Source organism: Mytilus edulis, chromosome 12 (genome assembly GCF_963676685.1).
Source record: "Mytilus edulis chromosome 12, xbMytEdul2.2, whole genome shotgun sequence".
NCBI classification, from domain to species: Eukaryota; Metazoa; Mollusca; class Bivalvia; order Mytilida; family Mytilidae; genus Mytilus; species Mytilus edulis.
The window spans coordinates 72,319,041-72,343,230 of NC_092355.1; the positions used below are offsets into that span (position 1 = coordinate 72,319,041).

The 24,190-nt window shown below is 33.4% G+C and overlaps 2 protein-coding genes across 3 annotated transcripts; one reads left to right on the forward strand and one right to left on the reverse strand.

Moving 5' to 3' along the window:
- Nucleotides 1-9,399: 9,399 nt before the first annotated feature.
- Nucleotides 9,400-14,265, reverse strand: LOC139499088 (growth hormone secretagogue receptor type 1-like). 2 transcript variants are annotated; one of them, XM_071287764.1, is made up of 2 exons: nucleotides 14,132-14,265; nucleotides 9,400-10,538 (listed from the first exon to the last, which is right to left on the reverse strand). In XM_071287764.1, exon 2 carries the CDS (start codon nucleotides 10,519-10,521, stop codon nucleotides 9,499-9,501), a length of 1,023 nt encoding a protein of 340 aa, XP_071143865.1. In that variant the 5' UTR covers nucleotides 10,522-10,538; nucleotides 14,132-14,265; the 3' UTR covers nucleotides 9,400-9,498. The 2 variants fall into 2 exon arrangements, with proteins under 2 accessions (XP_071143865.1, XP_071143864.1); XM_071287763.1 differs by lacking the exon at nucleotides 14,132-14,265 and adding an exon at nucleotides 11,115-11,253.
- A 2,739-nt stretch (nucleotides 14,266-17,004) lies between these two features.
- LOC139499095 (uncharacterized) lies at nucleotides 17,005-23,219 on the forward strand. The gene is made up of 5 exons (XM_071287773.1): nucleotides 17,005-17,125; nucleotides 17,891-17,940; nucleotides 19,111-19,254; nucleotides 21,904-22,134; nucleotides 22,978-23,219. The coding sequence occupies exons 2-5, from the start codon at nucleotides 17,910-17,912 to the stop codon at nucleotides 23,010-23,012; spliced, it is 441 nt and encodes a 146-aa protein (XP_071143874.1). The 5' UTR covers nucleotides 17,005-17,125; nucleotides 17,891-17,909; the 3' UTR covers nucleotides 23,013-23,219.
- The last annotated feature ends 971 nt before the right edge of the window (nucleotides 23,220-24,190 follow it).

A 24,190-nucleotide genomic window follows, 5' to 3' on the forward strand; every position in this document is an offset into this window, starting at 1 on the left:
GAGTGAATTCATTCAAAACATTAATATAAAACTAAATTATTAATGCTTTGTTTAAAAACTAAATGACATTTTAAATTAAACCAAAGAATTAGAAACAATGATCATTTATATAAGAAGGCCGTAAGTGATCTTATCTTTTACGCAAGGAGTCAAAACATTCTCAAAGGCAAATAACATAACGCGGCCGATGTCACGTAGAACATACATGTTTACTTGAAAAGATGTATTTTGGAGAAAAAAAAACATGTTTTTTTAACAAACTATTTACGATATATTCATATTTATAAAACATAAAAAACAAAACATTTATGATACGATATTGACAAACATATCTGTTTGTAATGTGTTGGCTTTTATTTCGTATCGATGATATTGAGGGTGGAAGAAGGTTGATTAATTGATCGGTTGGTGTTTAACGCCACTTTTAACACTTTTAAAACTATTGTTTTATATCGATTAGATTTTATTGGTGGTAGAAGCCAAAGTCCAAAGAAAGAACTACCGATTTTCGCTACGTTGAAGATCCATCGATGGCTGTTGTCTCTTTGACACATATTCCGTTTACATTCTCTATTCCATAAGCTATTCAAACACATGGCAACTGTTTCCGAAAATAAGAGAAAAAGGCAGTTTATTTTAAAAGCTGAAAGCGGCTTGATGTTTCTACCAGCGGTGTCAATTAGAAGTGTTTTCTTCTACATCCAAAAGTCTTCAACCACATTTTTTACAACGTTGTAATAATAATAAACTGTTACCACAGAGATATGTCTCGCTTTTTTGTAAATTCGATAATGAAAATGTTGAAATAAAAAATAGCAACACTTTAACATGTAAGTTTAGCAAATATTTAAAGTCAATGAACTATGACTGAAGGTACATGGCTAAACAATCTCCATGGAAATGAGATGTGCCAATGCTATTAATACAACTACATACCAAATACCATTGACTTATCATTAGCAGTTCTCTTTAAACAAACCTAAACACAAACTAATACATGTAAACTAAGCAAAATTTCAGTCAATAAACCATAACTGAGTGGGAGGGTTAAAAAATTTCCATGGTAATGAGATGTGCCAATGTTAATTCAACTGCATACCAAGTATCATTGACCTACCACTACTGGTTCCCCATAAACTGACCTAGTCACAAACTAATACATGAAAACTAAGCAAAAGTTTCAAAGTTAATAGACCATAACTGAGGGTGCGGGACCAAATAATCTCCATGGAAATGAGGTTTGCCAATGCTTATACAACTGTATACCAATTATGATTAACCTACGACTAGTGGTTCTCCATAAAATGACCTAATCACAAACTAATACATTAAAAAATTTCAAAGTCAATAGACCATGTATGAGGGGGCGGGGCCAAATAATCTCCATGAAAATGAGATATGCTGATGCTTATACAACTGCATACCAATTATCATTACTTTACCCCATGTGGTTCCCCATAAACTGACCTAATTACAAACTAATACATGAAAACTAAGCAAAAGTTTCAAAGTCAATAGACCATGTATGAGGGGGCGGGGTCAAATAATCTCCATGGTAATGAGATGTGCCAATACTTATACATACCAAATATTTTTGACTTACCAATAGTAGTTCACCATAAACTAGACCTAATCACAAACTAATACATTGTTGACGTCGCCGTCGCCGCCACCACCACCGACGCCGGAAACAGCATACTTATGTCTCGCTTTTTGACTCCGTCAAGCGAGACAAAAACGTTTCATTTGTCTACACGTTACACTACAATTTTTAATTCTCAATTGAAAAATCGAGTACATCGTCTTAATAAACAGTGATTTTTTGTACAACATGTAAATTGAGACACACATTTCTTGTAATGACCTTTCATACGCTATTGAAGTCTTACGTAAAAAGAAGAATAGGTGTTATGGTGAAAAATATTTTACACTGTCACGTAAAAAAAACCACAACCAAGGAGTCCAAATATCACACAAAAATTCCAAAACATCACCTAAGTACATCTTTAAATTATCCACAAACTACATCACAACGGAAATAACCGAATGGCAGGAAATACGGACAACTGGGTCAACAGCCCGTACTTCGGTTTTTATTAGACTGATTACTTTTTATAACAAAAATAAAGTCGTGCACTTATGTCCAAATAGCAACATTCTTCAAAATAATGTCAACTTCTGTAAGTGGCGGTCTCAAGTAAGGAGACTGAAAATTCGTGTTGTCGGAAGCTTTCTCTTTTAGTTTTGCACATTGTTAAAGGCCATGTAGAATGACACATGATAGTTGCTTGCACCAACGTCTTTTGGTCACTTGTTACAAACACGTTTTGGAGCTAGGCAATACATGAAGAAAAACATGTTTTATAAAATACTACACCAACATTTATGTTAATTTCACCATTTTTTTTTGTTTTCATAACAAATACTGAAAGGCAACAATCGTATTCTTATCGTTTCATTTATAAATAGAGTCTTAAATGAACGCAATTCACTTTATATTAATTTTTCCCTTTTATCATAGGCGATTATTTAAGATAGAAATTTCCTTTCCCTTCTCAATCGAGAAAGGGTAAAATCGCAAAAAAACTGATCTCTGAGGAAAATTAAAAAGGGAAAGTCCCTAATCAAATGGCAAAACATATCAAACGAATGGATAACAACTGTCATATTCCTGAGAATATATAATTGATTCCTGAAAAAAAAAATTGATTACCTTTCCGAGCCGTATTATTCTAAACTCCATTTTCTAACATTGTTCGTAAAAATTGAATATTAATTGTTATGAATATGTTGAAATAGCTTACCAGTTAAAATCTTTAATTGTTTTCCATAAATGTTTATTCGTTATGTTTTAATAAATATTTCAACACGGCGAATCTTTATATTATCTGCGTTCAGATCGAATTAATTGTAATCTTCAATCAATCTTCAATCAATCAAAAATCATTGAATGACGCAATGTAATAGTATACACTGGACATATTTTAACATGACAATGTAAAATGGCAAATTAAATTTAAGAGTTATAAAGTCATTTGCATTAGATTACTGTTGTTGTATTTGGTAATACCTTTTGGAATTTTGGATCCAGTATGCTCTTCAACCGTGTTTGTTTTGCACACACATCATTTCTTGTTCATTAAGATATAGGCTGTCTCGTCTTTATATACATTGATTACTAGCGTATATATATATTATGGAATGATATGCGACAGTCATAAAAGTGAGAGGTTTAGCTACCGATAAAACCAGGTTTAATCCATCCACCGTTCTACACAAGGAAATGTCTGTACCAAGTCAGAAATAGGACGGTATATCAAATACCGAAAATGCTAACCGGTTAATTATATAACCGGACTTTTTTCAATTTTGATAGATTTGATATAAATATGTAATATGGCCAACCTCCGTGTGTAGGATATTAACGCTGCGTTGAAGACCCATTGTTGGCCTTCGGCTGTTATCTGCTCTTTGATCGGGTTGTTGTCTCTTTGATGATCTTTGGTATGTTCCCCATTTTCATTTTCAATTTATTAATCATTTCAAATTGAAACACTCAACATTATTTTCTGAGACATCAAGGGAAAATGAAAGAATCATCGGTTTCAGACTTTCAATTCGACGAGATCATGAAGGTTTGTATTTTTCAATCTGAAGTTATTACAAACGCCATAGTAGATCAGGTGTATTGCATTATTAAAAATAAAACTACGCCAGGCAGTTTATTGTAAATATGCCCTTCAAACATCGGTCGAACGATCATCCGAGTACCCGGTTAGGCAAAACTGTACGATTTGACAACACTAGTAATTATAATATTTTATAGAAAGAATGGTTTATTTGAAAAGCAAAAACATTAGTTTTAATAGCTTGCCTTGTTCAAAGACTGAGTGTGAATTCGAATGGAATAAATTGAGAATGGAAATGGGGAATGTGTCAAGAAGACAACAACCCGACCATAGAGCAAACAACAGCCGAAGGCCACCAATGGGTCTCCAATGCAGCGAAACTTCTCGCTCCCGGAGACGTCCTTCAGCTGGCCCCTAATCAAATATGTGAACTAGTTCAGTGATAATGGACGTCATACTAAACTCCGAATTTTACACAAGTAACTAAAATTGAAAATCACAAGATTTACAAGGCCCCCAACTTGGAAAAGGCGCAAAATTGGAAGGTAATATACATACACAACACTTAGTCTTGTCTGAAATTCAGGCGATTCCCTCAGCCTACTTTTGTTTGTTATAAAATTGAGAACACGAAAATGAGGAAAAATGTGTCAACAAGAGATATCAACCCGATTATAGAGTAAAACTCAGTCTAAGGCCACAAATGGGTCTCCAATACCGCGATCCTGCACACGAAGGTGTGCTTCGGATGACCCATACACAAAAGTGTGTCCTAGTGAAGCGATAGCGGAGCACATACCGGGTTCTAAACTCGAATACCTTGATTTGTCTCCCCTTGGTCAATTTAAGAGATATGAACATCGGTAAACAACTATCATTAATTTATCATATTTGGCCAAAGAGTTTGTTATTTTTTAAAAGATGTAAATGTACATGTAACTCTATACAAGTTTTGTTCTTATGTTCGATCACGGATTCGCAGCAGATTTTTGCTGAGTCATTTAACAAAAATTACTCAGAAATTTTATATTCTGTTTTCATTCTGTCATTTACTTTTACCAAATAAAATGCATTGTACTGACGACAGATATATATATAATACACAGGACAATGCACAGACAAAAATAGTTTTCGATGTTTATAAGGGAAAACAGTATAAAAATATTAGGTAAACAAATGTGCAGTTACAAAAGATCATATTATCAAAAGGTGTATGATACCATAGGAATAATTAAAGTAAAAAGTCAATTTCAAAGGTACAACCCCATCGGTAAGTCTAACTCGGACATTTATGAGGAGAAGAGGACGGAACTTTGATTACCACAAATGGGACATATATGTCGTCATCTGTGAAAGTGAAATTATATAATGGTCAATTCAACACACGAGGGCTTAAAATTTCCGAACAGATGACTTCAAGATCCCTATATGAAAACCTTGATTATATAACTTCAATATATTAAATAAGTAACAACCCTCTTTTACGGAAATCATGAAAGGACATGCTTGCCTTTGAATATTGTTTTGACTGAGATATATATACTTAATACTCTAAACAAAAATAATAGTAAACCCTCTGAATTACGGTTACAACTTTCGTGAGTTTGTTGGGATGTAACAGTTTTAATTTTCTTGAATTATGCCTTCGAAAAGTGGCACATAATTATTTCCAAGAAAGTAAAAAGTGAAATTACAAAAAAACTGAACTCCGAGGAAAATTCAAAACGGAAAGTCCATAATCAAATGGCGAAATCAAAAGATAAAACACATCAAACGAGCTAGATAACAACTGCCATATTCCTGAATTGGTACAAGCATTTTTTATGTAGAAAATGGTGCATTGAACCTGGTTTTATAACTAGCTAAACCTCTCACATGTATGACAGTCGCATCAATTATGTTGACAACGATGCGTGAACAAAACAAATAGACATATTAGGTAAAAATGTCAAAAATTCGGTGTACAGTAGATATCATTTTGTTATTATTATAGTCATCTATAGTACGTTGTATATACCAATAATTGTACCAATATATGTTAATGTAACAGCTAAGCTTTTAAAACAAGTTGTGTTTCACCCGTGACGCTCAGGGACAAAATTAATTATCTAAACATTAACTAAGAGCTGATGTAAACAAAACGACAAAAGCTATAGCTAGTAAATATGAATTTGAAAACATTAACTTTGATTTAAATCAAACTTTGATTAAGTGTTATTCAATTCTTTCAGTTGAAATATCACTTGATGCTATATTCTAATGTTTGATTGATTTCAGTTTTAGAAGACGTTCCCTTTTTTGAATTAACAATCGGAGTTAGGTTTTTATTAACAAATACTTATATATAATTGCAGATCTATATCGAGTATGTTTTAGATCGATTTTATAAAAAAGAAGATGTGGTATGATTGCCAATGAGACAACTGTCCACAAGAGACCAAAATGACACAGACATTAACAACTATAGGTCACCGTACGGCCTTCAACAATGAGCAAAGCCCATACCGCATAGATGTATCAGTCATAAGGTTCATGTGGACCCTTTGGCTAAAATGGCTGCATTTTCATCTCAAAATTTACTTTAAATACAAACAAACGAGTGCATCTAGAAAAGTTTTAAGGCATAGCATGCCCGAGATAAATAAATCTCAAATATGTTTCAAATTCAAAATTTAAAACTTTACTGGATTTTACAGTCCCTTTTTTCCATTCCTCTAGAAGATGTCAAAAATAAACTAAGTTAGGAAAGAGGTTTGAAAACTTCCTCACATGTAATAATTGAAGTGAGCTGTATTGATGGAGAATAGATGGACAATAGATACCTGACAATAATTCGTGAAGTGAGTTGTATTGATGGAGAATAGACGGACAATAGATACCTGACAATAATTGGTGAAGTGAGCTGTATTGATGGAGAATAGATGGACAATAGATACCTGACAATAATTGAAGTGAGCTCTATTGATGGAGAATAGATGGACAATAGATACCTGACAATAATTGGTGAAGTGAGCTGTATTGATGGACAATAGGTGGACAATAGATACCTGACAATAATTGGTGATTCAAACTATGTACCTGAGTGGAACATATCAAGTGAAACTCAACTGTTTGTAATTGTATCACCTTCTTCAGGGAAGAAAAAATGCACTACAAAATCCAGTTAAGTTTTGAATTTTCTAAATTTTACAATGCATTTGAATTTTATTTACCGGTATCTAGGGCATGCTAAGCCTTAAAACTTTTCCAGATGTACTCAGAGTAAATTTTGAGGTAAAAACGCAGTCAATTTAGCCAAAGGGTCCACATGAACCTTGAAGTCTGTGGATTTCTACAAAAATCTTGATTTACTTGCAACAAAATCCCCTTTTTCCATTAAATGCAATGAAACAATAAATAAAAATGCTTTGCACGAAATTCCCCCTTGGTATATAAACAATATGGCCCATCTCTGTTATTCATTATTTTTGCTGGTTTGATACTATTGCAGTTTGAAAATTTCGTAATTCACTTGGTACCGAAGGTCATAAACCTTAAGTTAAAAAAAATGAGTGAAAGATAACTAATTATAGATCAAAATTTTTAACTAAAAGGGAAACCGGAATTATCTCAAGTACTGGCCTCCTTAACATGATCATTACCGGATAATACAATGCCCTTGTATCAGTAGTGTCAGATACTTTTAAGTACTTTTTACTTCTGAGTAAGAAATAAAGTCATAGTTGTCGTAAAATTTGTTTATAAACAAAATCTATCTTAAAATATCTCTTCGACTCTCTTCTTTTGTTTTTACGATGACTGTAGTAGCACTGGTGTTAACTGATAACCATAACTGGAATTACGACGATCCCAATATGGCACACCGTTACGATTCAAATATGATGTAATGGTAAAGAAAAACCTTGCAGCTGAGTAACTATTGAAAAAAACATGCTACATTTGAGAAAAATGAATGAAAAGATTTTACCTATTTCTGTCGTCGCCATATTGGGATCGTCGTAATTCCGGTTACGGTTATCAGTTGAACACCCCAGTGAGTAGGCGGATATTGTGCTGATCAATATACTTATACATAAGCATTGAAACCTATTGACTGTTTCCGGATCATATTCTTACTTACTTAGATAATTTATTTGATTATTTCATATACAATTCAGTTAACTCAAGTGAATTGTTCCATAAATTTCACGTCGAGTCTTTGTATAGCCGACCATATCGTATGGGTTTTTCTCATTGAAGAAACGGTTGCCTAGAATTGCTTACATGTATGGATTTTTCTCATTGATGAAGGCCGTACGGTTGCATAGAATTGCTTAGTAATACATGTCATTTGAACTTCGGTTGATCGTTGTTTAACTGACAATCATACAACATCTTCTTATTTTTTATTGCTCAAAAGATGATTTTGAATAAATAAATTCAGAGTACTGCAGTTTCAGAAATTGCTAATTGTAAGTATTTTTAACGATGGTAAAAATGCTACATTAAATAACTTTATGCTTACTACCATGATGACAAGAATACAACAGAACAAAAAAGCTACCAGAACAAAAATGCAACCAAATGCTCCCAGAACAAGACTGCTACCAGAACAATAATGCTACCAGAACAACATTGCTACCAGATTAAAAATGCAACCAAATTCTACTAGAACAAGATTGCTACCAGAACAAAAATTCTACCAGGACAAAAATGCTACCAGGACAGAAACGCTACCAGAATAAGAATGCTAACAGTACAAAATGATATCAGAACAAAAATGCAACCAGAACAAGAATGCTACCAGGAGAAAAATGATACCAGAACAAAAATGCAACCAGAAAAAAATGCTATCTGAACAAGAATGCTACCAGATCAAGAATACTACCACTACAAAAACGATACCAGAACAAAAATGCAACCAGAACAAAAATGCAACCAGAACAAGAATGGAACAGAACAAGAATGCAACCAGAACAAAAATGTAACCAGAACAAGAATTCAACCAGAACAAAAAAATGCAAACAGAACACAAAAGCAAGCAGAACAAAAAAAAACACAACAGAATAAGAATGCTGCCAGAACAAGAATGATTCCAAGAATGTTACCAGAACAAAAATGATATCGGTACAAAAATGATACCCAATCCAAAATGATATCAGTACAAAAATGATACCCAATCCAAAATGATATCAGTACAGAAATGATATCTCAAATGAAATGATACCAAAACAAAAATGCTACCAGAACAAATCAAAATGTTATCAGCACAAAAATGATACCACAACAAAAATCTCATGTATCTTAATCCTTAAACTTGTACAACAAAATTAACGTCTATGATAGTTATTTAGCCTGGTAATGTCAATATGACAGTAACATATAAAAGAAAAGCAAAAGTTATCAAAGAGTCATTCAAACTCATAAGTTGAAAATAAACTGACAAAACCATGGTTTAACCAGTCAAACAACATTACTCTAAACACAACATTGAAAACTTAAGACTGACCAACATAAGGCCCACCAAAAACTGGGAGTACTCTGGAATGAACGCTGCTATATATGCGCTCTGGGGGGATAGACATATCCTGCTCCTTATATAAACGTTTAATATCAATTTTAATCAAAATGTCTGGAGAGTCATATCATTAAAACAAAAGAAGATATATAAGAATCATTATCAGAATAATGACTAATTACACAAATGGATTTCAAACTGAAATAAAAAAGGAAAAAAAAACTATTCCGAGTCGATTTTTAAGTCAATGGCAATCCTTAACAAAACAACGAGTAGTTTCAATTTCATTTACTAATTGTTTATATATCTTTAAGGAAACAAAATAATAAAACATGCTATAATAAAATGTACATGTTTTTTTAAATTAATTTATTACAATCCATTGTATAACCGTTTGATTTCCTTCCGGAAGGTATCATCCCGGAAACCGTATATAAACGGATTGATCGCACTGTTAATAAAATAAGACCAAATAAAAGTGTAGTATATTATGGCACCTGGCAGACTCAAACTACAATCGAAGTTAGGACTTGAAAAAAAGACCAATGCTAAAATATGATATGCTAAAGCACTTAGTATGTAAACCAATGTCACAAGTAGTAATGTTAAAGTTGACCTTTGTATACTAGTTAGTCGTGGTGCGTTCTCTTTTGAAATATCCGTATCGGTATATGGCTGTTGAAAACTTTGCCGAAAACTTCCATGAATGCACATTTGACGCGAGATTAGTGAATACACAATAGTCAGTAAAGCCGTTACTACAAAGAAATAAATGAAATGTACCATATTGAAAACTGTGACTTCTTTTGATTTGACGTATTTATCCTCAATTAAACAACGTTTTCCTTTTAGTCCAGGTATTCCGGTTCGCTCAGAATAGATTCCAAATAGAATAGGCGCCGGCCATGCAAGTACCAATCCAACAAAAAGGCTCATTATACACATCATCTTGGCTTGCGTCGTAGTAATCTGGGATTTTAATGGCGAAAGGATTTTTCTTCCTCTATCAATTGCAATGGGAATAAGAGAAGCTGTAGATGCTACGTTGCAAAAGTAGAGCAAGAACCGAAAAATCTTACAGAAAATTTCTGATGGGAATGTAACGGGGTGCAACAAATAGAATATCACACAAGGAGCACTAATCCCACAGTTAAACATGTCCAACATCGCCAACCATAGAACGTAAATTCGGTAATTCGTCAGACGGAACTTCCGGTAGTAGATGTACAGCACATGCGCATTTCCAACAAGACCAGTAACGACTAAAACAGAAAGAAAACATATTCCTCCTAGAAAACGAAGAAGTAGTATGTCGTTCACTTCGGCTAGTGTTACGTTCTGTTTCAAATAGAGGTCCATCATCCATTTGTGGCAGATATCACTTTCGTTTGCCATACTGGTCAGTCTCAAATCTAATAAAAACAACAACAACAAAACTGTAAGCACATAGTTCTAAATTTGATATATGCTTTTTGCGTTTCTTTGTTTAATGTGTGTTTGTTTTTGTTCTGATTGAGATTGTGACACGGTGATGACTGCTGAGCACGTCTGCTGAGCCCCGATTTTAATAATTTTATCTATAATGTCTGTTTTGTTCACGAATCGTTTTCAATATATAATGGAATTTGATGCGACTGTCATTCAAGTGAGAGGTTTAGCGGTATAAACCCCGGTTCAATCCACCATTTTTTACATTTGAAAATGTCTCTACCAAGTCTTGAATATGACAGGTGTAGTCTATTTTATCATTTGATTTTGTCATTTGATTAAGGACTTTCCGTTTTGAATTTTCCTCGGAGTTCAGTATTTTTGTTTTTTTACTTTTTTCTAATATGAATATGAAAGAAAACAAAAAGTTCGAAATTATTAAGTCGAATGCATGTTTTGGTAATAATACTTCCATCTGTGAACTTTCGCAATATTATCGATGACAGAACAAATTATCGGTAATTGTTTTACAATATTTTTAATACTAAAATACTACTTACTAAAATATTTGTTTTAATTTCCCTTAAATAATAAATCCTTCAAAACATTTTTCATTTTTTCATGACATTCAAATTGTTTCCCATGTATTAAATGCATTACAATAGCCGGAAATCCGAACGGAAGTGTCTCATGTTTTCACTCTTTCCGCAATTAATGAATGAAAACAATTGTAATCTTTTTATATATATTACCTATTATTTTTAGTAACTAAATGATGAATCCTTAACTGCAAATAGAGGTTTATGTGCTAATTCTCTACTTAAATGATGCGTCCGTTTGGATGCATCGGATGTTTATGGGCATACGATACAGTTTTGATCCCATATTGAAATTTTGATGAAAATTTGCAAATAGGCTATTGTTTACCGGATGAAATCAAATATGTAATTAAAAATATACCTTCATGTGCTACTTTTTGAGTACAATGAGGTCGAATTTCAGATATATGCCCAAATTTCGGATTTGTGGACGTATTTTTTCTTCCGACAGAAATGCACAACTTTTTTTGTTTTAAAAGATAAACACAAGCTGTTTTTTGTTAAATAATTTATAATTTCTCTTTATCTTTTTTCAAGCCAGTTCGCATTGGAAAAGATGAAAAAGAGAAAAGATCTTTTCTTAATCTTTCCTTTGCCAACAAAGGTCTCGATGGCGTCAACCTAGGCAATATCCTTCATCATAAATTAGTGCAATCGAAAATACCTCCTTATTTCAAAGACCAGTCTGTACCAATAATTTCTTATACCTATACCAAACCTATTGCAACTAAAATTTTCAATTACAAACGCGTTTTGCAGGATCTCGATATTGACGACTTCAAGTCTAAACCTCCTGATTGCACTTGTGCTAGTTCCAAATTAACATATAATCCTGCTTACCACGTTATTACCGGTGACCTTAACATTGTTAATAACACTTCTCTACGAAATGTGTTATCGAAAGGTCCAAAATATCGTGAGCCTAAATCCATCAATTGGAAATACAACTTCAAAATTTTGATGGATTCAGTCGAGGATTATGCCAGGCAATGGGCTAAGCGCGAGAAGGAAGACGTAGACACTCTTTCCGAATGGATTAAGGCAGTGAGGTCGTTGATACAAATCAGAATTAAGAAACTGAATGGGTCCATCAATGCCCATGCTACGTCAATCTTTAAAGACCCAAATGTTGCAAAACACCTATCCGACCTCCATGACAAATATGTTGTTGTCCCTGCAGATAAAGCCCCAAATAACATCGTTTTTGTGTGTAAAAGTCACTACATCAACTGCTTGATAAACGAATTAGGTATTGACAATTCACTTGGTAACTCAACATATACCCTCACGACACTTACCAAAGAGGAAATCCTGGATAATCATAGGTCTGTTCTATGTTCCTTTGGAATTTCAACCAAAGATGAAGAACTGGATCTTCCATCACTGTATTGGATACCTAAACTACATAAGTGTCCTTACAAACAACGGTATATTGCTGGGTCTTCCAAGTGCTCCACGAAACCTCTTTCTAAATTATTAACATCTATTTTATCAGCAATCAAAGACGGGCTTCAAAGTTATTGTGAAACTGCCTATTCCAGAGGTGGCGTGAATCAGATGTGGATACTTAAAAATTCAAAAGATCTTTTAGAGTACATACAATCTAACTCTCTTTCATCTTGTAACAGTATTAAAACATTTGACTTTTCTACCCTGTACACAAGTATTCCACATTCCAAACTAAAAGACAAATTGAAAGAGTTGATATTACTTTGCTTCATAAAAAAGAATGGCCAACGTAGATACAAGTATCTTGTCTTAGGGAGGGATAAATCCTACTTTGTAAAGAATCACTCTGATTCAAACAAAAAAATTCTCTGAAACTGATATTATCAAGATGCTTGATTTCTTGATTGACAACATATTTGTTACGTTCGGAGGACGTGTTTTTCAACAGACTGTCGGCATTCCAATGGGAACAAACTGTGCCCCTCTACTCGCCGACTTGTTTCTTTATTATTATGAGGCTGACTTCATGCAGGAACTTCTTAGGAAGAAAGATAAGAAGTTAGCAATATCCTTTAACTCTACTTTCCGCTATATAGATGATGTTCTTTCACTAAACAATTCAAAATTTGGTGACTATGTGGAACGCATCTATCCAATCGAACTAGAGATAAAGGATACTACAGATACAGTTAAGTCGGCTTCATATCTTGACTTACATCTAGAAATTGACAATGAGGGTCGGTTGAAAACAAAACTTTACGACAAAAGAGATGATTTCAGCTTTCCAATTGTGAACTTTCCATTTCTAAGTAGCAACATTCCAGCAGCACCTGCATACGGGGTATATATCTCCCAATTGGTACGATATTCCCGTGCTTGCATTTCCTATCATGATTTTCTTGATAGAGGTTTGCTGCTCACAAGGAAGCTATTAAACCAAGAGTTCCAAATGGTGAAGTTGAAATCATCCCTTCGTAAATTTTACGGACGCCATCACGAGTTGGTTGACCGTTATGGAATAACCGTTTCACAAATGATATCGGATATTTTCCTTACGTCGTAACTACAATCCCCTTCCCTTTCATGAATATGACCTACCGAATTAGACTATTTACCGGATTTGTAATCACTTAAGCAACACGACGGGTGCCACATGTGGAACAGGATCTGCTTACCCTTCCGGAGCACCTGAGATCACCCCTAGTTTTTGGTGGGGTTCGTGTTGTTTATTCTTTAGTTTTCTATGTTGTGTCGTGTGTACTATTGTTTTTCTGTTTGTCTTTTTTATTTTTAGCCATGGCGTTGTCAGTTTGTTTTAGATTTATGAGTTTGACTGTCCCTTTGGTATCTTTCGTCCCTCTTTTATATAAGTATCATATAAATTAATGTTGGTTTTTTTTTTTGGTTTAGAATTAACTAAAATGTATCAAATGTTCATGAATGTAGAAAAAAAATATATTTATCAAATTTAAAACAATTGCATTTTTCACTTTTTCATGAAAATTTGTACAAATAATCTTCATACGTACATTTTAAGATTTATAATCCTTATTTTGTCAATATTATGGAAAGTTATCAGATTTTTTCTGTATAATTAAAAAAAAACGACAAGCTTAGATATATCTAATTTCTCACAAGTTAATCAGAGCTTCAACCTATTATTCGGGTTCAGCCTGAATTTGGTACAAACAGTTATACATTTTTATCAGTTTTAACACAAACCGGAAAATCCGGAAGGGTCTCCGTTATTCACTCTTCCTCATTTTCGTTAGTTACAACTAATGTATATATCACAGAGTTGGAACGGAAGTATACATAATTTTGAATCGAATGCTTGCGGACTTTTTTTTAAACTTCCGTGAAGATTTGTACAGATAGTAGTTCGAAGCGATTTTCTAAACCCCATGCCATAATTTGGAAAAGTAATCATAGGATTTAGTTACAAGTAACTGTTAGAGGTGTTTAAAATACCAATGGCAAATCCTTATTTTAGTATATTTATAAAAGATTGACCAGATATATCAGTATAATATACTATATACCGGTATAGTAAAGTCACAAATACTGAACTCAGAGGAAAACTCAAAAAGGAAATTCCCTAATCAAATGGAAATATCAAAAGCTTAAATTATATAAAGAGACATTTGACAATTATCAAAACTTTGTTTTGATTGTTTTTATGCACTCTTTTAAAAAAAATAAAAACAATATTATAGTTTATTTTTGTTTCTTATGTACATATTTAGATTTTTTTTATATATCACAGAGGTAGAGGTATGTAAAAGATGTTATCTTACAACTTTTAACCTGATTACGTATCAACATCCGCTGAAGTACTTAACTAGAAATTTTGAATCCGTTTAGTTTTTTCGCATACTTTTGGAATAAAAAAACCCAGATAATAATGTATTTGATCTAAGTATGAGTCGATCGTATACAGACCATAAGCGCACCTAGCATATTAAAGTAATAGCCTGGTATCTTTTGTGAGTTATAACAACTTGGTCGATACTACGGCAATTGAATGTATCGTCCGCGAGTGTATCACAAAGCATCAGTAGGGAATGAACGGTGGTTATATACAATTTTGTTTTTGAACATCCTCTATATTTTACGGAAAATGTGGATTATTTTACATGAATTTAGTCCTCGTTTATACGAATTACACCCTTGTCGTACGCGTGACAACATAAATCTTTACTTCGTTATGAATACAAATATTTCCGTAAGATATTTGTGTTGTATTGTTTCCATAGTTATCAAAGGTACCAGGCTTATAATTTAATACGGTAGAAGCACGTTTCGTCTACTTAAGACTCATCCGTGACGCGCATATCAAATAAGTAGAAAGCTGAACAAGTACAAGGAGCATTGATGTCCCAAAATTCCCAAAAGTTGTGCCAAATACGGCTAAGGTTGTTTATGCCTAGGATATGAAAATCCTTAGAATTTTGATTAATTTATGCTTTTGCACACAGTAAATTTATAACTAGAGATAAAGGATACTACAGATACAGTTAAGTCGGCCTCATATCTTAACTTACATCTAGAAATTGACAATGAGGGTCGGTTGAAAACAAAACTTTACGACAAGAGTTGATTTCAGCTTTCCAATTGTGAACTTTCCATTTCTAAGTAGCAACATTCCAGCAGCACCTGCATACGGGGTATATGTCTCCCAATTAATACGATATTCCCGTGCTTGCATTTCCTATCATGATTTTCTTGATAGAAGCTATTAAACAAAGAGTTCCAAATGGTGAAGTTGAAATTATCCCTTCGTAAATTTTACGGACGCCATCACGAGTTGGTTGACCGTTATGGAATAACCGTTTCACAAATGATATGGGATATGTTCCTTACGTCGTTACTACAATACCCTTCCCTTTCATGAATGTGACCTACCGAATTAGACTATTTACCGGATTTGTTATTGCATAAGCAACACGACGGGTGCCATATGTGAAGCAGGATCTGCTTACCCTTCCGGAGTACCTGAGATCACCCTTAGTTTTTGGTGGGGTTCGTGTTGCTTATTCTTTAGTTTTCTATATTGTGTCATGTGTACTATTGTTTGTCTGTTTGTCCTTTTCATTTTTAGCCATGGTGTTGTCAATTTATTTTCGATTTATGAGTTTGACTGTCTGGTATCTTTCGTCCCTCTTTTATAAAAATGACCATGTAATTGATATTCATGTCAACACCGAAATGCTGACGTTTGGGCTGATGATACCCTTGGGGACGAAACGTCCACCAGCAGTGGCTTCGGCCCAGTGGTGTAAATAGTTATCAAAGGTACCAGGCTTATAAATTGATACGCTAGACGTACTTTTCTTCTACATAAAACTCCCCAGTGACGCTCAAATTAAAATAGGTAGAAATCCAAAGTCTGTTTAAGTCGGTTGGAAATTACATTAAGATCAATGTATATTTTTTTAGGCTGTACACAAAAATTTTGCTTTTCCACCTCAAGAATAGATGACCGAAGCTGTATTTGGCAAAACTTTTAGGAATCTTTGGTCCTCAATGCTGTTCAATTCGAACATTATGGGGGCTTTTTAACTTTTTTTATTCGAGCGTTTTCGAGTTTTTTTCGCACCAGTAGAAGTCCTTATAGAATATGAAGTTTAATCTGAATTCATTTTAAAGATAAAAAAAAGTTATTGAGGTTTTGGAAAAAGGTAAATGTTTATTTTTTGAAGTCGAGGTAAGGGTTTACACATAGAATCTCAAATATTTGACTTTCACAATTGGCAACATTACTCATTGTTTAATTGTGTACTTTAATCCAAATCTTAAGTTGAATTAATGTTTAATTAAACGGTAAAAATACAATGAAATGTTATGCTTCTATGATTCTATATAATCCTCACATAGGATTAATTAATGATACTTAAGTTGATATACATGTAGTAATCAAAAACATAGTAATTATTTGGTGTGTTCTACGTAGTGAATTGTGTGTAAAATAATGTAACTGGTATTGTTATTGCGAAAACAAGATAGTAAAGAACACTTAAAAAGTAAGTAAATTCATTTATTTTCGAAAATTAATTGTAGAATCTTAGTTTGATAAATTTGGTACTTGATTCTTCGGTGCATGTATCCCCTGAGAGAGGTGTCTGTTACTTCTAATTAGAGGAAAGAATACACAATTGTTAATTAATGTTTTCATCGTGCTAATTTCTACAAAATTTTAAATCAAGCATGTTGGTTTTCCCGTTTGAATAGTTTTACACTCGAACACTTTTTGGGCCCTTTGTAGCTTGCTGTTCGGTGTGAGCCAAGGCTCCGTGTTGAAGACCGTACTTTGATCTATAAAGGTTTACTTTTACAATATGTTACTTGGATGGAAAAGTTGTCTCATTGGCATCCTAACCATATCTTCCTATACATATATATGTGACCTAATAGGGGGAGGGTTGAGATCTCATAAACATGTTTAACCCCGCCGCATTTTGTGCGCCTGTCCCAAGTCAGGAGCCTCTGGCCTTTGTTAGTCTTGTATTATTTTTAATTTTTGTTTCTTGTGTATAATTTGGAGTTTAGTATCACTGAACTACTATATATTTTTGTTTTGCTTTCCATTCTAGTGTAATAGTGTTTATAAGATGATAATATGACTATTACCAATACAAAGCATATATTGTATGTCGCCCATACAATGCATTATTTATTTTATAGTCATATATACCATACAATGCATACATTGTATGGGCGATAGTCATATATACCAGACAATGTATAAACTATGATGTATATATGATGCTATTTTCCTCCTTTTGTAGCGATTAGAGCAGAAACAGAATGAGTTCTTTGGATGAAGACGATCATGCAGGTAATCTAAAGATATGAAAATTTAATTTAATAACGTAAAGTGACAGTCTCAGATGCACACAATGGTTATAGTTATCAAAGATACCAGGATTATAATTTTGTACGCCAGACGCGCGTTTCGTCTACATAACATGCCTAAAGAACCTGGACACTCTTTCATTTGAATGATAGACATGTGGCATGCGTGAATGAGAAAGCTAATTAAGGAATACAGAAAGGAAGAACCCCATTCCAGACCCTCATTATTTCTTAGACTGTGTAGGTGTTACGGTAGTATTTGTATTTCAGATTGAGAATTTATGTTGCTCTTTTGTGTACTGTAAAAGTCAAATTGAAGGTTACAATTATTTGTACTTCATTTTCCATAGGACCCCAGTCGTATTCAAACATTTTTGAAGAATGGATAAACTAGAGAAAAATTGGAAGCAGTTCCTGTGACTATAGATGTCAGCCTTTTATTACAGCAAATAAAAGTATATGGTCATGCGGCTAAAAGTGCCCTAAAATGCAGTTGTTATCGAAGTTTCCTATAATACCGCACTAAATTGAAAAGACTAATTTCGAATGGTTCCTCAGTTAAAAAAAAATTATGAATTTAATTTTCACCTATTTTCCAACCTAAATGGATAAGCTTTCAAATTAAAAAAAATCCAACCTGAATCATCCAATCAAGAGCTTCAAATTTTTTGTATTCAGAATACCATCTTAAAAAATTTGCCGGGTAAAAATTTTCCCGGTTGAATGAAAACAAATAATTGCGCTCTTGTAACCTAAATATATCTGCATGAACAGAGTGATTGGACAAAAAATCAACTGCAAATACTTTCCCAAACAGAGGGATATATCAGGTGTAAAAATAAGGAAATAATTTCAGGTGCAAATTATTTTTTTTTATTCTGTATTCACTGCATGATATAAGACCAAAACGCACTAGTAGCCTTATAGGTTTTTGAAGATAGAACAAAAGTAAACGATCATGATTCATATACAAATTTATTTCTGAATAGTGTACATAATGAAAAAACTTCAGTTAACCGTGTTTGTAGAGTTTTGGGCAGACGATGAATGTTGGAACGTGGTGATACTCTAAAAGGGCTATCATTATCCCTTATGGGACTTGAAATATTTCCGTGCCACCTGTAGCAATATGTATCACTGTGTATATTTCCAGCTATTGCTAAAACATATCATTCCATGGATGAAAATGGCGACGGTCGTGTTTCTATGGCGGAAGTGAAGAGAGCATCAAAAAGAATTGGTATCGATCTATCTACAGACAAACTAAAGCAGATGATGAGAAATGTTGATAAAAATGGTAAAACAATTTAAAAGAACAAAAAAATAATGTAATTTTTTACCAGATGAAATCGGCAACACACTGTGACGGTATAGAATCAGCTGTACAAAATGGCAAAATGCTCATTGTTGTAAAAAAGTTAAATCATAAAAATACTAAACTCTGAGGAAAATTCCAAACAGAAAGTCCCTGATCAAATGGCAAAGTCAAACGCTTAAACACATCAAACGAATGGATAGCAACAGTCATATTCCTGACTTCATACAAGCATTTTCTTATGAAGAAAATGGTGGATTGAACCTGGTTTTATAGCTAGCTAAACCTCTCACTTGTAAGGCAGTCGCAACAAATTACTCTCAGAAAACTGCGAGTACTCTCGGATCTGTTCATTGTGTCTTTTTGTGTCGGGATGTGTAAGTACCCGGCCACGTCCACTTGTATTTTTGTCCATCTGATGAGTTAAGCCTTTTACAACTGATTTTTATAGTTCGTTCTTATGTTGTACTGTTATACAACTGTCCCTGGTTAGGGGGAGGGCTGGGACCCCGCTAACATGTTTAATCCCACCACATTATTTATATATGTGCCTGTCCCAAGTCATGAGCCTGTAATTCAGTGGTTTTCGTTTGTTTATGTGTTACATGTTTGGTTTTCGTTCATTTTTTCATATACATAAGGCCGTTAGTTTTCACGTTTGAATTGTTTTACATTGTCATATCGGGGCATTTTATAGCTGACTATGCGGTATGGGCTTTCCTCATTGTTAAAGGCCGTACGGTGACCTGTAGTTGTTTAATGTCTGTGTCATTTAAGTCTCTTGTGGACAGTTGTCTCATTGGCAATCATACCACATCTTCTTTTTTATATATACAATAGGTAAAATGTTTAACATGGGGGTACAGATTTTAACATTGTGTTCTAATCTTAATCACTGTAAAAACAAACAAATGTAGCAAAGAAGCACAAAAAGGCATATACATCAAATTTAACAACCTCATTCATATCTTTTTTATTATACGATTTGATTTATCAGCATGTAAAATCCACCCCAGTAAAAAATTTGCTGTGCACGATAGCATTAACAATCGACATTAAATTGGAAACTTGGTTCTGATTAAAGATTTACACACTAAATGCGACAACATGTTGGATGTACAAATGTAACTCCTTTGGTTGTGTCAAGGTATCGTGCTCGACTTTAGTATGGAAGGTGGTTGGTTCGAACCATTGACAGGTCAACACAATGACTTTAAATGGTATTTGCTGCTGCTCCGTTAAGCATTTAGCATTTAGAGTAAGAAAAATCTGGTTGCCTCGAAGTCAGAATAGTTGAACATTCATTCCTCCACCTGTTGACTATTTAAGAATTGAATGCTCTTTTTTGTAAATTTATTGGGGTGTAAAAGCGTTGACCGAAGTACATTTTGTATGAAGCACAGAAGCGCTTCATACTTAAAATGTGCGCACGGTCAACGATTTTACAACCCTATAAAGTTACAAAAAAAAAAGCATTCAATACTTATAATTACATTTTTAACTATAAGATCATGAAAACACGCCTTTTATCAAGTTGTTATTTTATTTACCTGTGCACTTTATTGTTGGACCTCGTGTCATCATGAATGAGAAGTTTTATTGAGTGATACAACTGCTAAGGAATAACACATGATGTGCAGTTAGCCAATCAGAATAACGTATTGTAATGAAACATACATCTAATGTAATTATTACTAGTATAAACCTTGTGAACTAGCGTGTTTAAAAAATCACTCTACGTGTCGGCTTAGTAAATAGCAGGGTTAATATTTGTATAGCATTAACATAGTTGATCAAGTATAATATGTATAATCTGCACTTTTTTATTTTACAATTAGCTGAAGGCATATTGATTCCAATACACTTTAAAGCCAATGGTCATTCAGAATTCGCCAAATAATAATATATATGTCAATAATCATGAGGATTTATGAAGGTCGCAGTATTTTTCCTAAACCTGTCAAGAATTAATCTTATTTTTTTTTTCATTAATCTATAGATATAGGAAGATGTGGTATGAGTGCCAATGAGACAACTCTCCATCAAAGTAACAAATTATAAAAGAGTAAACAATTATAGGTCAAGGTACGGCCTTTTAATACGGAGATTATCTCACACCGATCAGCAAGCTACAAAGGTCCCCAAAAATTACCAGTGTAAAACCATTTAAACGGGAAAACCAACGGTCTAATCTATATATGACTGTTTTGCTGAAAATTCCATACAATTATGAATTCCGAAATACATTAATTACAAAGGACTAAGCAAAACTGTCAAGCTGTAAAACTTGTCAATTTTGTAACAAAATCTCTCGTACATGTATATATCTATTTTAGGGGATGGGTATCTGGACTTGTGGAGAGTTGTCTCACTTGCAATCATACATGTACCACATCTTCTTTTTTTATATTTGAAATAATTTATGAAGGTCGCATTACTTTTCAAATATCTGTCAATTAAATCGGTAGGAATTAATCTTAATTTTCAATAATCTATTACTGTTTTGCTCAATATTCCATACATTTATGAATTCCGAAACACATAACCTACAAAGGGCTGAGCAAAACTGTCAAGCTGTAGAACTTACCAAATTTGAAATAAATCTCATGTACATGTATATATCTATTTCAGGAGATGGGTATCTGGACTTAGGTGAGTTCGAAAAGTTGATCACAGAATATATGAAGCATGACCCCAATGATATAAAGACAGCACGGAAAATATTCCAAGCCATGGATGTTGACAAAGATGGAAAAGTAACGACTTCAGAAATTATGAAGGCTATGAAAGTCTCCAAGTCAGATGCTAACGATCTCTTAGCGGAGGCAGATGCAAATAAAGACGGGAAAATGTCATTTGAAGGTATGATTTGTTTTAGTGTTTTACAGACTAGAGACTAGATAAAGGCAGTTGCGGATCTAGGGGGAGATCTCCGTGGGTTGAAACACCCCTTTTTTGACGATCAATGCATTTGAATGTGTACTTATGGTTGGAACCCTCCTCTTTATACTAGGTTGCCCCTAAAAGAACAATTAAATATGAAGAAAAGAGAAAACCGACAACTCGACACACTTAGTTTTACATAACACGGTGTGTTTGTAAAGGGAAAACGGTACTATTTATTCTGCCATAGGCGACAATACTAACATTTTCTAATTTTACCACTTTTTATAATAAAAACCTGGTTAAAACAGTTATGTGTGGTGTTAGTACTTTATTACTCTATTTTAAAAATTGAAGCCAAATAGTATCATGACCAATTTCCAACGGAGCTTGTTTATGTTATCCATGCCCACCGTCATTTTGCAGCAAATTTATAAAATTTTGAAAGCCTTTTCGAATAATTCTCTAGAAAATATTTCAATAGGTTTTAAAATTTATATTGTAAATATAAACACTGCAGTTATTCATAGATAAATAAAAAAATATATTGTACCCTTACATCCAATCACGGCGCTCCTAAGTTGACTTCCTTCACCTGTCTTGGGTACACAAAAGGCCAACCTAATGCTAGGAAAATGTAACCCTATAGTTTCGCATACATAATCACGATATTTGAACAAATGCACGCGGATTAACAACAACACAACAAATACAGGTTTACACACAAATGTTGACATCATTTAGAAACGTTAGCACGTGATGGTGTATGAGTGCATTAAAATCGTATAAAAATGTAACTTCAACTTTTTGTATTCATTTCAGAATTTGTCAAAGTTATGAAAGGACAGACCGGATAAATTCCCATTTTACCATGCAACCTGTTTGTCTAACAGTCGGAAGAGTAATCTTGTCTGAAAATCAGCAAAAAGAGATGGATTCTGTAAACTATTAAAAAATATTATGTGTATGAGCTGGTTCAAAAGACTTTTGAAATGTTACGTGTAGATTTATATATTTATATCAGTGAAACATGACCATGATGATAACATTTGTAATAAAGAAAATTCAGAAAATAGAGGAAAAAATACAATTATTTATATAAAGTATAAGTGATATTTTATATTGAATCCAGAGTATGAAACAGATTATATTCAAAGTGAAGCATAATGTAATGCCCATTTGATACTCAACGTGCGTTTTTCGACAGATAATGTCTTATCAGATATACTCTAGACTCACAATTACGAATCCTAAATATAAAGCCATAGTCTAGCAAGTTGAAGATCAGCATTTGATGAGGAATAACTATAAATTGCCTTGTATGAAAAACTATATGCGTTCCAAAATATTTAAAAGAAGAACTACAAGCATTGTCAGTTTGTATTTGACTTTTTTGGTTTGAATATCTATTTGGTATCTTTCGCCTCTCTTTTCAAGTTTTTTCGTATTTGTTATCCACTCTATATCTATCTTCTTGAACTTATGAATTTGGTTTGGCCCTGAGTTATTTTTTAATTGTCTCAAGGTTGGTAAGAGGATAGACACATTTATGAATATAGAATTTGAGAAATAAGGAGATTGGATTTTGTATGATCTAATTAGACAACTTCGGAGTCCCTTCACCGTTCATATAAATTGGATGTAAACAATTATAGGCATACGTACGGCCTTCAACAATGAAATAAGGCTCCTGAAAAGGTGGTGGCTTGGGAAAACATGTTTGGCGATGCCAACCCATCCCCTTATTCGGGACAGTGGAACATCACATTCCTTAAAATATAAAGAATAATGAGAAAAATACAAAGAATAATGAAAAATGACCTAAGAAGGTAAAGAATACATAATTATATGAATGACCAAGCATCAAGACCCTCTTTAAATATTCTCAATTGGTAATTAGCTATAACGCTGACACTCAGTATATGATCACTTAAAGAACCAACAATACTTTATGAAAATATTTTTTTATGAATTTAAATAACTATAATAATGGCAATTATAAATGTATGTATATATTTTGTTAAAGAACATTTGT